General features: G+C 39.2%; 3 protein-coding genes and 1 non-coding gene across 9 annotated transcripts in view; 1 reads left to right on the plus strand and 3 right to left on the minus strand.

The window, feature by feature from the left end:
• Positions 1–1,039: 1,039 nt before the first annotated feature.
• Cmc4 (C-X9-C motif containing 4) lies at positions 1,040–9,542 on the minus strand. The gene is made up of 3 exons (XM_003462124.4): positions 9,421–9,542; positions 3,064–3,131; positions 1,040–1,409 (listed from the first exon to the last, which is right to left on the minus strand). Exons 2-3 carry the CDS (start codon positions 3,119–3,121, stop codon positions 1,261–1,263), a joined length of 207 nt encoding a protein of 68 aa, XP_003462172.1. The 5' UTR covers positions 3,122–3,131; positions 9,421–9,542; the 3' UTR covers positions 1,040–1,260.
• On the minus strand, positions 1,300–9,593 carry Mtcp1 (mature T cell proliferation 1). 2 transcript variants are annotated; one of them, XR_010046701.1, is made up of 6 exons: positions 9,421–9,593; positions 5,199–5,350; positions 4,929–5,099; positions 4,796–4,847; positions 3,064–3,131; positions 1,300–1,409 (listed from the first exon to the last, which is right to left on the minus strand). XR_010046701.1 is itself a non-coding variant. In XM_013141241.2 (5 exons), the coding sequence occupies exons 2-4, from the start codon at positions 5,301–5,303 to the stop codon at positions 4,800–4,802; spliced, it is 324 nt and encodes a 107-aa protein (XP_012996695.1). In that variant the 5' UTR covers positions 5,304–5,350; positions 9,421–9,593; the 3' UTR covers positions 4,524–4,710; positions 4,796–4,799. The 2 variants fall into 2 exon arrangements, 1 of the variants encoding a protein (XP_012996695.1); XM_013141241.2 differs by lacking the exons at positions 1,300–1,409; positions 3,064–3,131 and adding an exon at positions 4,524–4,710.
• Positions 9,594–10,105: 512 nt separating this feature from the next.
• The window catches only part of Brcc3 (BRCA1/BRCA2-containing complex subunit 3), a 59,607-nt gene continuing 56,389 nt past the window's right edge, over positions 10,106–13,323 (plus strand). Inside the window, exons 1-3 of one of the 5 annotated variants that reach the window (XM_063246635.1) lie at positions 10,106–10,343; positions 10,944–10,960; positions 11,737–11,791. In XM_063246635.1, the coding sequence (XP_063102705.1) occupies positions 10,221–10,343; positions 10,944–10,960; positions 11,737–11,791 (195 nt within the window). In that variant the 5' untranslated portion in view covers positions 10,106–10,220. Of the gene's footprint in view, positions 10,344–10,943; positions 10,961–11,705; positions 11,792–13,323 lie in introns of all 5 variants that reach the window. The other 4 variants (XM_063246633.1, XM_013141222.3, XM_063246634.1 and 1 more) reach the window with 4 other exon arrangements.
• Positions 13,132–13,261, minus strand: LOC111753820 (small nucleolar RNA SNORA44). Its single transcript, XR_002788596.1, has one exon. It is a non-coding gene; the product is annotated as a small nucleolar RNA SNORA44 (small nucleolar RNA).

Here is a 13,323-nt window from a genome sequence, read left to right on the forward strand (position 1 = left end):
AAGTATAGATAGATGTAAAACACCTCGTTAAATTGTTTTACTAGTAAAAAGAGTTCATTTAAATTATTTCATGGGAATTTAGCAGTTAGCCCTGGTTTATGTACCAGTGTCCCCAAGGCAGTATTTTTCCAAGTCTCAGGAAAATGGTTGCCCAAAGAAATTGTCTTCAAAAACAGGTTCACTTGGCAATATATTCCTTTTCCAAAGAAATCATTTATATCAGCATACAAAAAACTAAAGCATGGCAGGAAAGTAACCTGTTTACTTATGTCTAAGCCAGCACTCCCCAAATACCCAATACTACAGAAGTTTTCTTTTCTTTTTTTTTTTTTTTTTTGCCTAAACAAGTCCTAGAAACTGGGGAATACTGCCTCAAACAATAATGGTATTTGGACATTAAGAACTTATCAAAATTGCACCTGCTTTTATTCTGATAGTCATCTTTATCTTTCATTTATTCAAAAGTCATCTTTTTCTTTTGGGGAAGAGGGGCAATGAAGGATCTAGCACCTAATGGAGAAAAGCAAATGGCCATAAAGTAGCTGCAAACTGCCAAGCTTCCCTGTGTAGTTCAATATTAATATGAATCTACTGTAACAGCTTTTGATTATAAGGACATAAAGAATAAACTACTTAACATTTTCATTCTATTGCTGCCTGTCTGAATTCCAATTAAATGTGTTGTTTCTTTACAACATGGAATCACACAACATTATAAGAATCATTTATATGCCTTTCCTACCACTAACTGAACAAAAATTAAGCAGCTTCTGGCTAGGCACTGTAGTGGGAATGTAAAACAGAGATAAATGCTCCTATGGGCATCTGGAAGGATGCACTAAGGAAGTACAACAAGTATGGAGGTGGGCTAAAGTTTTGAATTCATTTAGCATGTAATCTAGGAAAGGAGACATAAGTCTTCACCCTACCTGCTTCCATTACTTCAGTTTTATGAATGGCAATAGTAAACGCAAGTGCTAAAGAGAATTGCTTAATAGTTGTATCTAATACCCTTAAAATATATAAAGTACTAAACCAAAATTCTTAAACAGCTTTATTTTAGCAGCTCAATTTTTACATTTTACGTATTTTTCTTTTAATACATTTCTGTTTCTGTATTCTGCATAGATGGCATATTCATTAACTCTTGTATTTGACATTTCATTAGCGATTTGCTGCTACCTGGCCTGAAAGAAGTCACGAGGATAAATGAAATGTTCTTGGTGGAAATGAAGCAGCATTTAACTTCTCAGCAGAACTTTACTTTGATGGAGACCACAGTGTCAGCTTGTCTTCCTCTTCTTTTTCAAATCCTGAGCAGACAGGAGATCTTCCCTTGGGATATTTAGCACAACACTTACGCAGTTCTTCAATGACAGTCTGACACTTTGATTCCATGTAATTGTTGGCTGAAAAACAGGCAGACCCTAGTCATGATCTCTTCAGACTGACTATACAGCAAGGTTTCGATCAGCACTTTCCACCCCTTTTCATTTTCAGTACATATGAAACAAAGCAAGTAGACAGAGTCAAGTCCACTGGATTTTTTCTCAGACCTATCAACAGGTCAATTAGGAAGAAAAGTATAATTTACAAAGATGACAATTTTAATTTATAATTCTTTTAAAGTCAGATTAATAGCTTAATGTGTCTTTTTAAAAAGGTTCACTACTCCTTTTGGTAATTTGACGAATTAGAAAAATGTACAGAACCCATATATGTAAGAATAATTTGGTTTTTATAAAAACATGGAATATACAACAAAGACCTTACAACCTTCACAGCCTAAAATATCACCTTTTTGGCCCTTTACCAAAAACATTTGCAGCAGATTCCAGGGGATGTGACAGGGTGCATGGGAATTAGCCACAGCTCTTAATAGTTACAGGACTCCAGATAAGTTATACAATGTGTCTGTTTTTCTATCTATAAAATGGTGGCCATAGAAGCATCCTGGATAAAAAGGTAAGTGTGTAAAGCATTTGTCATCTACTAAGCATTTAGTCTTTCCAGTTCTCAAACACTGTACTAGCTTTTTAATTTGATACATTCCCCTTTAGCTCTCAGTTGCTACTTCAGGTAAGGTTTTATTTAGAAGAATTAAATGCAAAATAATGTTTTCCTTTAAGAATTAAAGGGTAGAAGAGTAAAACTGAAGTGGTATTATACATGAATGTTTTAGAATAAAAGATTTTATAAAATATTTATATCATAAAATGAACTAAGAATGAAAGTTACATTAAATGAAATACACAAAGTTTTTTTTCTGGTGGTAATTATTTGGAGGAACCTTGACCATTTTTCCTTTGCACCTTTCTATATTTTCATGAGCATCCACCTCTTACTGTAATAATAGGAAAACTGCAAAAGCCACTTAGTATTCTAGTTTTTGTTATTTGTTTTTCTGGCAATAATCATTTGCTGATTAAAAATAGTCCTCTAATATTTGGTCAAACATAAATATGATTTAAAATCTAATGGAAAAATTACATCAAAACTTTTGCCATTTAGAGTTGCTGACTGGCAACAAATTCTACTTGCATTTTCAAACCCCTCCTATCAGAATGCTTTTAAAAAGTGAGCTGTCAGCTGCAGTGAAGACTTATTTTGTTTGGTTTTTGGCAGTGCTAGGGATCAAATCCAGGGCCTTGAGGATGCTGGGCAATTACTTAACCAAGCAGCTGCATCCCCAGCCCCTGAAGACTAATTTTAAAACTAGTCTTTATAAAATGACTTGATCAGTTTAACAGTTTTCAACTTGGCTATGCAATTAAATCATTAACTTTCTAGAATGATTTCTACCCAGGCACCAGCCCAAGAAAATCTGATTTAATTGTTCTAGATAACTTCAGGTGATTCTAATGTACACCTAAGATTGAGAACCTCTGGCTTGGATCACATTACTTTTTATCTCTATCTTTGGCATTACAATGGGAGAAATTTTCAGGATAAATCATAGAAGTGTTACAATCTGAGAAAAGAATGTAGGCTGCTGATAATTAGCCTTTATAATTAGTTCACAGGTAAAGTTGGCATATATTTAAAAAGTATGTTACATACTACCTTGTAAACATTTCTGTATTTCACAGGCTTGTTTCTGGCACGGATCCTTTTGTGGCATTTCCAGAAATCTAAAACAAGAAAAATGATTATTTTGCTTTTTTTCATAAATACTATAAAGCTTCACTGCATGGAATTTTCTTCTGAGAAAAGTAGTATACCCTTACAAATGCTGAAAAATAATTACACTAAAAATATTATTCCCATTTGTATGATGAACCAACTGTATTTTTCATAATGTCCATTTTGTTAAGTTTGGAAGAGAGAGATTTACATGAGAGAAAAAAAACCTTACATTTGATCTGCTTATCTTGAACATTGTAAAGCAATGCTGGGCTACATGAACTGATGCTGCCGCTCACAGGGCCTGGCCCACTGTACAGGTCTATGACTCATGAGGAAACTTGTAAAGTGATTCAATTCTTTGAGCCTTTTTCTTTACCATTTGTGTATAAAATGTGAGTCATACCTACCTCAAAGCCTTGATGGAAGGATTAAATGTGAAAAAGTATAAGAAGTGTGTCGTACAGTGCCTGGAAGGCAGTAAGGACTCAATACATGGAAACTGTTATTCTCAAGACATTTTTAAAATGAGGTCTTACTATGTATATATACCAGGTTGGTCCAGGACTTACGGGGTCAAGCAACACTCTTACTTCAGCCTCCCAAGTAGCTAGGACTACAGTTTACTATGCCTAGCTTGACATTTTAAAAAGTAAAAAGCTTAAAGTATATAAACTGTTATGGTTAAATCAGAAAACTTCACAGGTAGTAAAATGCTTTCCTAGGAGTCAACAATACTTGGTGATGTTACTTCTTGAGAAGGTACCAGCTAAGTGGCTAGAATAATTTTAAGAGCTCTTATGAAGACCAGATTACTTGAAGTATTGTTACCAGAAAAGAAATTTAGGGGCTAGGCATATAGCTCAGCAGTATTGCGCCTACCTGGCAAGTGCAAGGTCCTAAGTTCAATTACCAGTACCAAAAAAAAATTAAGTGCCCACAATTTTGATCAACAACTTATAATAATCTGAAGACACATTTTTCAGGAAGAAAAGAGGCCTAGGAGCCTTTGTAACTAATTTCATTCACTATAGCCCTTTCCCCTTGATAAACCCCTAAATTCTCAATAGATCCAAATTAGGTCAGTACTGGGATGGGAAACACTGGAGCAAAACCTAGGATATTTACAGGGTGGGAGAAGGAAAGGCAGGTGAATTTCTGCAGGGCAAATAAACGACAAATAGATGTTGATGCTTCTAGGAGCTGCTCTCTTCTCTCTAAATCAGTACCAAGTCCTTGGTGATCAGGGCATCTGTTCTGTAGCACGTGCTGACTTTTGTGGGATTCATCAGACCCCAGGTTCCAGCCGGTGATGTCCATTAAAGGTTCTACAGCAATTTCCAAAGGAGTCAACTTCAAGTTAAGTATCCTGACTAAGTGCTTTTGTTGACTCACTCTCTGCCTGTGTAATTCTGTCTGCAGTGTCACTTGTTTTTCATGACCCTTCCTAAACATCTATGTTCTCAAGCAGTTTTTCAACCCACTCCCTCCCCCCTGGCCCAAGAGTGGGTGCACTGCAGTGGTGGATGAAGAGATTGCCATATACTGAACAGAACAGAGGAGCATATCTTCCTAGAATCCCAGCACCTGGAAAAAAAAATCATTAAAATCACCACAACTGAATAGAGTGAAAATGAAGAAGGGAGGAAGGAGGATAAATAGAAATACATACCAAGTTAATCATCAGGCAAAAGCTTAAGCAACAGCTCCTGTACTCCCCTGACCTGTCAGAAAAATAAAAGTTTATACAGTACTCTGTTGTAACAGTCCCAATACAATGGAAAATGATCAAGCAACATGTGTACCATTAAATGATGTTGTATCTGCCACAAGCGAGAGTTGTTATCCATGTAGCGCTCCTCTGGGTAGAGTTGCCACATGAGAGGTAACTGGGAGGTTAGAAGGTGACTTGGCCTAACTGCATCACCTAAGGGAACCTGAACTTGCTGGACTCGTGCCCTTAGGAAACTCGTCTCCTAATGGAAAACAAAACCAAAGACTTCAGAATGTTGACAATGGATAGAAATCAAAGTTACTTGAAAGTAAAATCAAAGAAATAAAATGAAAACAATTACCTCTTCCACGACGGCCACCCATGTACGCTGGTATTCGTCGCGGTAGATACCCTCTTGGTGAACCCAGAGGTGATCGGGTGGAGCCCCCACATCCTCTCCTGCCATTCTGGGCTTTGGGTTCCAACTTTATCCCTGCTTTTCTCCACCTAAGCCTGCAGCACCCGCGCACAGGACACAGGTGTGACTTTCTGGGTTTGAATGAACTCACCACTGAGCAAGGTAACCTGGGACTAGCAACCACTAACCAGAACCAAAACTCATACATGTCTATTTGCACAGCCTGATCAGAACCAAGGACATCTGAAGCTTTCTGCAAAGCTGAAAGTAACAATGAAGTGACACTCAGGCAGAGCCTCAAGGTAATGCTAAGGACTACAAAACACTTATTCAGGCTAAGTTCTGTGGAAGTATAGGACAAACACTACAAGAGGCTGGGTACTAGTCTCACCCATTCTTTGCAGTCACAAAACAATATCTGGCAAAATGTACTTAGCGATAAAAAATGCACAGGAACATGACTAAGGACACACTGTTTTGCCAGGAAGGCAATAAAATAGATATGTATTCCATTTTCCCCAAGTAAAAGCCACTTTTGAGAAGCTTCCATTTTTTTAAATATTCTGAGTCCTCTGCATGGTTTTCTAAACTGAATCAGAATTTAAAGGCAAAAGAGGAAGGCTCTTAAAGGCTCTAAGTAAGAGATCTAAGTAAGGTTACTTATGGCAGTGAGACATTTCCAAAAGGGGATTTTCATGTTAGGAAAAATATTTAGGGCAGCTTTATGGAATTTCTGAGCTATAAGCAATGTGGGGGTCATGGTGATTCTAAACTGAGTGACAACAAATGATAATTGTCTATCTAGATCTTTGTTTTATTTTAATAATGCTACAGGATGTTGCAGGAGCTCATTGTCCCATACATAGGTTTAAATTTTTATTTCCCAAGCCAGAAAAAGCCCCTCTACCTTTTGAGTGGTGTAAAGGAAACACACCTCTATCCAGCCCCTAATCTCACAATAACTTGACATACTCTTTGCATGAGTTAATCTTTTGTGCCTGTGGCCCTGTGGTTTCACGTATTTCTATCTTTCAAAGAGACAAACATGCCAATGGGGTCTCTGCCTCTCAAAACACAGGCTTCCTAGTCCCATCAGGTAGACATTGGGTCGAAAAGAAAATGCAGCATATCTAGGGAGGTTGGCAGACCCCTCAAAGTGAGACTGTACAGAGCAAATCCCATGCCTGAACCAGGAGACAGAACAGGAAAAAGCAAGATACAAATCAAACAAAACTAAGTCCTTTTTTCTCAGGTATAACAACCTGAGTCTGATAATTTTGCAACTAGTTTGCCTTCTCTAAAAGGAAAGTATGAAAAAAATTCTTAAAGCTTAAAGTGGTCTCACTTTGTGAATAATTTAAGAGTATCACATTTGCTTCCCTTGTTCTACCGAGTGGCCCTGGTGTAGGCACCTGTTTCCCCATGGGTGTACTCTCATTTCAAACTCATCCTTAGCCAAACCCTCTTCTGATTCTACACACTCAAAACTTAGGAACTATCTTGGATTTCTTCTTTTTCTTCATATGCAACACCCTATCATCAATTCCAGCAAGAACCTCCACTACCACTATATTGAAAGTAAACTTCCCCCAAATACCAGGCTCGTTTCATGCTTCATACTTTTCCCCCCTGCTTTTTCACTTGTCTAAAATGCATAAGTCTCTAGCTATATTATTTTAAGGCATTTTTTCCATTTAACAGATGTCACTGTTCCACCTCCTTCTTCCCTGAGCTTTGGAAAGAAGTGATGGCAAACAAAAATCCAGTAAATCCTAATATAAAAAATACTATATTAAATATATGAAAATAAATATGAAATACATTAATCAAAAGTATATTAAGTTATGTATTAATGTATAAATTTATACAAAATTAGTTTATATCAAATAAATATATTGATTTTGAGCACAAGTATAGTTGTAGCCAACAATTTTAAAAAAAAATAGAAGCCAAGTGTTAAGGGTTTTAGGACTATTTCAACTTTATACATAGGTCTTAGCAACAACTAATATGTTGATATTTAATTTCTTTTGAATAAAAAAGTTTTATTCTTTATATTAAAATGAAATAATTCATACAGAAGAGAGGGCAGGCAGAATGGAGATGATGTTTGGAGTTCCTATGAGTCACTACAAAATATTCTCTGAAGGGCAATGGTTTGTGCTGCTCTGCCTCAAAGGTTAACATGCTATCATCAGCTAAATGAACCTGAGGACAATCCCCAGCCCCTTACTTTGGACTTGTGTGTGCTACCATTCAGACAGCATGAAGGCCTAGTTAAGAGTACTACAGTGATCAAGTGGCTCTAGAGAAATCACCACACAAATATTCTTGACTAACAACATTCTCAGCACAGAAAAGCAAAGAGTGAGCAAGATGATTCAAAGTCAAAAACTACAAGTTGTTGAATGGGCCACCATTCCCCTGAATGTGATGAGTCATAAAGCACTTGTTTCCATCATTTTTCTTGGTCAAATAAATTTAGGAATCTTGAATTATAAAGCATAGTAGCATAGCAAAAGTTCTGGCAAGTTGTGCAATAAAGAAACTTTATGCTGTTTAACAATGTTTCCTAAATGTATTTGACCAGAGAACCTTATTTTCGCATGACACTTGTTCACAAAATTCACAGCTCCTTGATGTAAAATGGGTCTCTTAAAACCTCAAAATAAACTCACGTACAAGGTACAATACAATACACATAATATAATCCTACGTAATCCAAAGAATATTACCAGATGCAAATACAAATAGATTCCAAAAAATGTTTAGATAACTTTATAGATGTATCATTCACTAAAAGAGATCATCCCAGTGGGGGTCACCTTGACATGAGACCATATTGACAAAAATTCTTTTTAGGCATTTTGAAAATTAGGTTCTAAATAGATAGCATACAGCATAGGGTTTCATCCATCACATCATTTTTCCTTTACCAAATGAACAATTGTCTTTTTTAATAAAAGTATGATTTATTTAATCTCCAGGTGTTTGAATAGTTTTTAAATATTGATCAGTTGAATACACTTACTTTATTTGAAGTCATTTAGTAAACTCATCCACTTACAAAGGGTGAAGCTGCCAATAATACGGTCCCTGGAATCAATCTAGCCTGCTTATGAATCTTGATTCTACCACTTAATGAGCTTTGTGACCTTGAACAAGTTCACTTTTTTCTACCTCATTCCTGAGGCATAAAATGAGAATTAAAGGCTATATTAATCAACAGTACTTATGAAGCAGTTTTGTGCTTTACATAAGGTTACATACATCAATTCATTTAATTTGCATGGTCTCATGAGGTGCTATTAAGTGGGCACTATTGTTACCCTCACTTAAAGGTGAGAAAAGCAAGGCAAAAGATGTTTTTCCTCTTAAAGATGTCTAAAGGAACTTTATAAAACTGAAATATAATGAAAGGGCACAGTAGCCATGAACAGCAAATGAAAATATAATGTGACATAAAATCAAAACTTAGAGATTACAGATAGGTCCAATGTACATTTGAAAAATTTCCAGCCTTCATTGTAACCAAACTCAATCATGGAAAGATGTGCCGCGTGATCCCTAAACATCAGGTAAAAACAGAGGTTGCCGGCATATACATTACAAACGTTTCCACTGGGTTTGAGGCCCTATTCGCTGGAAGACTTGGGTTGGAACTGACTTGGGAGAAAAGAGCAAAGCATCAACACTTTCTTCAAGTAGCAACTAGGGTATGTTCCCTTTCCAGTACTGCCATATATGCCTGGCTTCAAAACTACACATGGATACAAAAACAGAGACAAACTCGGACGGGCCGTGGAGGCAGCACAGCATTCATATTTGTCTGCTTTAGAATCGCTCCTAAAATTCTCGTGGGATTCGTCAACTTGAGTTGGGAGTTCTGTACATTTAAGCCTTGGCACGTCGACGTACCTTAAATAAAATTACTTTTACATACAATTTCACCATGTCTGACAGCATCATGGAAAAAAGAGCTGAGGAAACTCTTCTGGATAGCTGACGTGAGCACCTGAACTTTGAAAACTGAAGTCCCCCAACTCCCCTTCCTTGTACCGAAAGAATGGTTATCTAAAAGCCCTGCTAGGGAGCAGCAGTAGCCAAGCTCGAGTGATACTTTCTCGGATCCAGTATAGCACTGCTTCTGCAAAAGGTTACTCACATGAATATAATGTTTCTTGGGCTAATTACTCCGCCTCGAGAACAGCTAGGCTAACGCTTCCAGGTCTCCCACCCTGAGCCGCTCAAGCCAGTTCGCGACAGGAGCCGGGGCGAGCCGAGGGGCAGCCCGGGCCGAGGTCACCAGAACCGAAGTTGCGAGACGGTAACCGGAAGTGATCCAGGGAGAGTTGTACGAGATTCAGGGGCTGTGACTTAAAATAAAACAAAAGAAAATAAAACCTTAACTGTTTTGGGACCGACTTTCAACAGAAAGTCTCCCTGGCTCAAGAGGCCGGCGTTCGTAGCGACGTCGCCTCAAAGGGCTGTCCCCAAAGAGCGTAGGCCGCGCACAGCTCTCTTCAGGCGGGCAAAATGGGCGCCGTCGCTCGGAAGGCGCCTGCCCGCCCCGGCGCCAGGGCGCCGCACATAGACTGTCTACCTCGGCGGAGGCCGAGAGCACCGCCTCCTCGCCAGCCTGGCTGCCCCCGCCACCCTCCACCCTCGCAGCCCCGGCCGCCCAGCTGCAGCTCCGACCTCCGCCCGCCACCGCCCTCCGCCACGACCGCCACGCCTGCCCCAACCGGCGCAGAGCTTTCCAGGTGCTGCTGGGCCGGCCCCGCCTCTGTCCCGGGCCCCGCCCCGGGCCCCGCCCTAGTCCTGCCCTACCCCGCCCCCGCAGAAGGCGAGTAGAGGCCAGGCCTGGGCGGGGCTCGGAGTGCTGGGTGTAAGGGAAGCGGCGCCTGAGCAGCTGGTTGGTCAAGCCGGAGGGCCTGACGAGGACGTGAGCGGGGTCGGAGCAAGATGGCGGTGCAGGTGGTGCAGGCGGTGCAGGCGGTTCATCTGGAGTCTGACGCTTTCCTAGTTTGTCTCAACCATGCTCTGAGCACAGAAAAGGAGGAGGTGATGGGACTGTGTATAGGGGAGGTGAGTAGGTCAGTCTGACTGGAAGCTCGCTGAGTAGTACCGAGTAGTTCCCGGGGCGGCTGGGAGGCCACAAGAACCTGCGACCCCGATACTTGGATATTCTCTGGAAGGCTGTCTTGCGGGGCCTTTTTCTCCGGCCCTGGCCCTCTTATTCTCCCGCAACTCTCCAGCGATCTGCATAGACCCACGGAGAGCCTTGCTGCTGAGGTTGTCACCCCAAGTGTCCAAAAGTACAAGTTAGGGCTAAAAGCAGTTACAGAATGAGGACATCGAGGTGTGAGAAAGCAAGGAAGTACAACTAAAGCCTCGCCTCCAGCCTTCGCTCTCTGGAAGCGAGGTGGCTCCAAAGCGTTGGAAAGCTTAGCAAAGATGGTAAGAGACAAGAAGGGTTTCGTGGACCTGAAAGTTCCCATCGCATTGGCTTGCCGAGGGGCGAAAGTGGATGAGGAAGTACAATTTAGTTATTTATAATCTAAAAATTCTCCGGTCTTTAATAGTAGTATCAGTGAACATATGAACTAATTTTCATATTGTCTGCATCTCTGTAGTCAAATTAAGTGTCCTTTGATCAATAATGTTTTCTGTTCCTTCCCACTCTAGTTGAATGATGATACAAGGTAAGACTACATTTATTTACTCATATCTTTGATTCCTAAGTTATTTTTAAAATTATGACGTTTGATATCATTGTGTAAGGATTCTGTGTTAAATTACCATTACAACTTCAGAATACCTTTAGGTCTACAGTTTGAGTTCCACACCAACCCTGAAAGTTTATTTCTGCCTAATTTAATAGGAATTTCACTTGAGATACATATGATCTTATGTGAAAAATATGATTAGAGTAACAGGATCATAAGTGAACCTGGTGAGGCTCTTAGAATTTTATTGACGGTAATAAAGGCAGCATGTTGAAAAGACTACCAATATGTTTCACATTTAGTGCTATTATTTTTTTCTTGCATGATGTGTTTTATGTTCCCTGTTTCCTAAAATGTCAGTGAGATAGCAGTAATTTTCATCGTGGGAGATAATGTATACATTCAGAGGCTTCCTCCTATTGATCCGCTCTTGTATAAAAACAGTGGCTTTTTTGCCTTCTCCCTTGCTGGACCCTGTGTGATTCCAGAGATCCCCAGTAACTTACATGGTCGAGGGTCAACCATTTGGGTAACTTTTACTTAAATTTCAAAGCATAGCTTACTGTATTTCTCAACAGACCTCCATAATACCTAGAAGTACTGTCTAGCAGCTCCAGCCCCCAGCACTTTCCCTCCCGTTTTTGTTCCTGCTAAAGTTACATTGCAAAAACTGTTAATCCGGTTATTTTGCTTTAACTCCTTTTGCTATTCCAAATCCAAGTTCCCCTTTCCCCCAAATTTATCTCCAATAGGAGTGACTCCAAATTTGCCTATACTGGAAATGAAATGCGCACAGTTGCTGAAAAGGTATGTGTGCTGGAATTCTGCATGTTGGCAACTTGCAGCTGGGAAGGGGTTTCTGAACTTTGATGACCTCAACCAGATTAGCAGCCCTTTCTGTGGCTGGGGAGGGTGCTGGTTCCAGTAAATTTAGAAGAGAAATCTACCCACTAGAAATGGGATCTAATTTTTTCTTCTTTTAAGCTATTTGTCCTTGATCAAAATGAGTAATCACTATCACTCTCTTCTCCCCCCCGCCCAGATCCATCACTGCCTTTTTCTAACCCTTCTCTCCCTTCCCTTGAGACTTTGACATCTGATTCATTGTGTTGTCACCTCTGTATCCTGAGTCTTGGCAGCTACTCATGTAGCCTTTCTCTTGCAAACTGTCTGTATTAGCATAGTTCTTAGACCACTTTGGCTTTTCTCCTGTCTGCATTTCCACCCCACCTTTTTATGGTATGTGATAGCCTAATTGTGGTATAATCCTGGTGAATTTTTCTCCCAATACATCACAAATACCTTTGTAAAATGCAGTAAAAATGAATTACTTCCTCCCCTTCCTCCAAGCTCTTAGGCAGCAACTCTACTTACATATCCTTATACACAGACCTTTCCATCTTAATCACTTAGTGTCTTTTCTTCCCATATCAGAAAAGGTATCTTCCTCTCAAAGCTGCTGCTGATTCTACTCTCCAGCCACCTCATTGATGTTTATCTTTTTCCCTGAAACTCTGAGCTTCCCTGGGATTTTGGGGGGTTATGCTTCTTTTATTCCTCTCCTTTCCCCCATATCCTTTATAAACTCTTGTTTCTCTGTCTGTACCTTAAATGTCATTTGGGCACTGAAACCTCTAGTGTGTGTGTGTGTGTGTGTGTGTGTGTGTGAGAGAGAGAGAGAGAGAGAGAGAGAGAGAGATAGAAATAGAGATAAAGAGTTTACCCTGAGTATCAACTGCTAAATATATATGCTGAAACTTAATGATATAATTTTTTGAGTTTATATCTTTATCTTGAATTTTATATAAATTTGTATTGTCTAAATTAGATATTAAATTTTATGAGTTCAGCAAGCTTTTTAATTAGTGTAAGTATGCTATTTTTTATCCTTTTGTTTTTAGTCTTTCTATGGACTAATGCTTAAAATGTCTCAGTTCTATCTCATATCATTTTTAATAATGCAGTCTGATAATCTTTTTGATTATTTACTCCAGTTACATTTAATATAATTACTAATATATATTGGTTACAATTGCCATCATTTTGTTTTCTATTTGACCCACTTTTGGTTTTATATTTTCTTTGTTTTCTTGCTTTCTTTTGGGTTAATCAAATGGTTGTTGTTTTATTTTGTTTTGTTTTGTTTATCTTATAGGAAAGGTGAGTGGCAGCCACAGGTATTGGGTTGACCTGAACTGTCAAAGTCTCTCCAGGTTACTCTTGCAAGCAGTTGGAGATCCTATAGCCATACCAGCCATCGCCCTGGGAAACATGCTTTCAAATATGTTTTACTAATTTCACTTCAACTCTCCATTAGTTATAACATTCTTTTATTATTC

Source organism: Cavia porcellus, unplaced genomic scaffold (assembly GCF_034190915.1).
Source record: "Cavia porcellus strain 051 isolate PalLab524CR breed Dunkin Hartley unplaced genomic scaffold, mCavPor4.1 scaffold_3, whole genome shotgun sequence".
In the NCBI taxonomy this organism is placed as follows: domain Eukaryota; kingdom Metazoa; phylum Chordata; class Mammalia; order Rodentia; family Caviidae; genus Cavia; species Cavia porcellus.

Coding starts and splice junctions, on each gene's coding strand:
- Cmc4 (XM_003462124.4), bottom strand. CDS start 3,121: ATGCCACAAAAGGATCCGTGCCAGAAACAAGCCTGTGAAATACAGAAA. Junction 1,410..3,063: donor AATACAGAAATGTTTACAAG/GTAGTATGTAAC, acceptor CCTGTTTTTCAG/CCAACAATTACATGGAATCA.
- Mtcp1 (XM_013141241.2), bottom strand. CDS start 5,303: ATGGCAGGAGAGGATGTGGGGGCTCCACCCGATCACCTCTGGGTTCAC. Junction 5,100..5,198: donor GGGTGGCCGTCGTGGAAGAG/GTAATTGTTTTC, acceptor GTTTTCCATTAG/GAGACGAGTTTCCTAAGGGC. Junction 4,848..4,928: donor AGATACAACATCATTTAATG/GTACACATGTTG, acceptor TTTTTCTGACAG/GTCAGGGGAGTACAGGAGCT.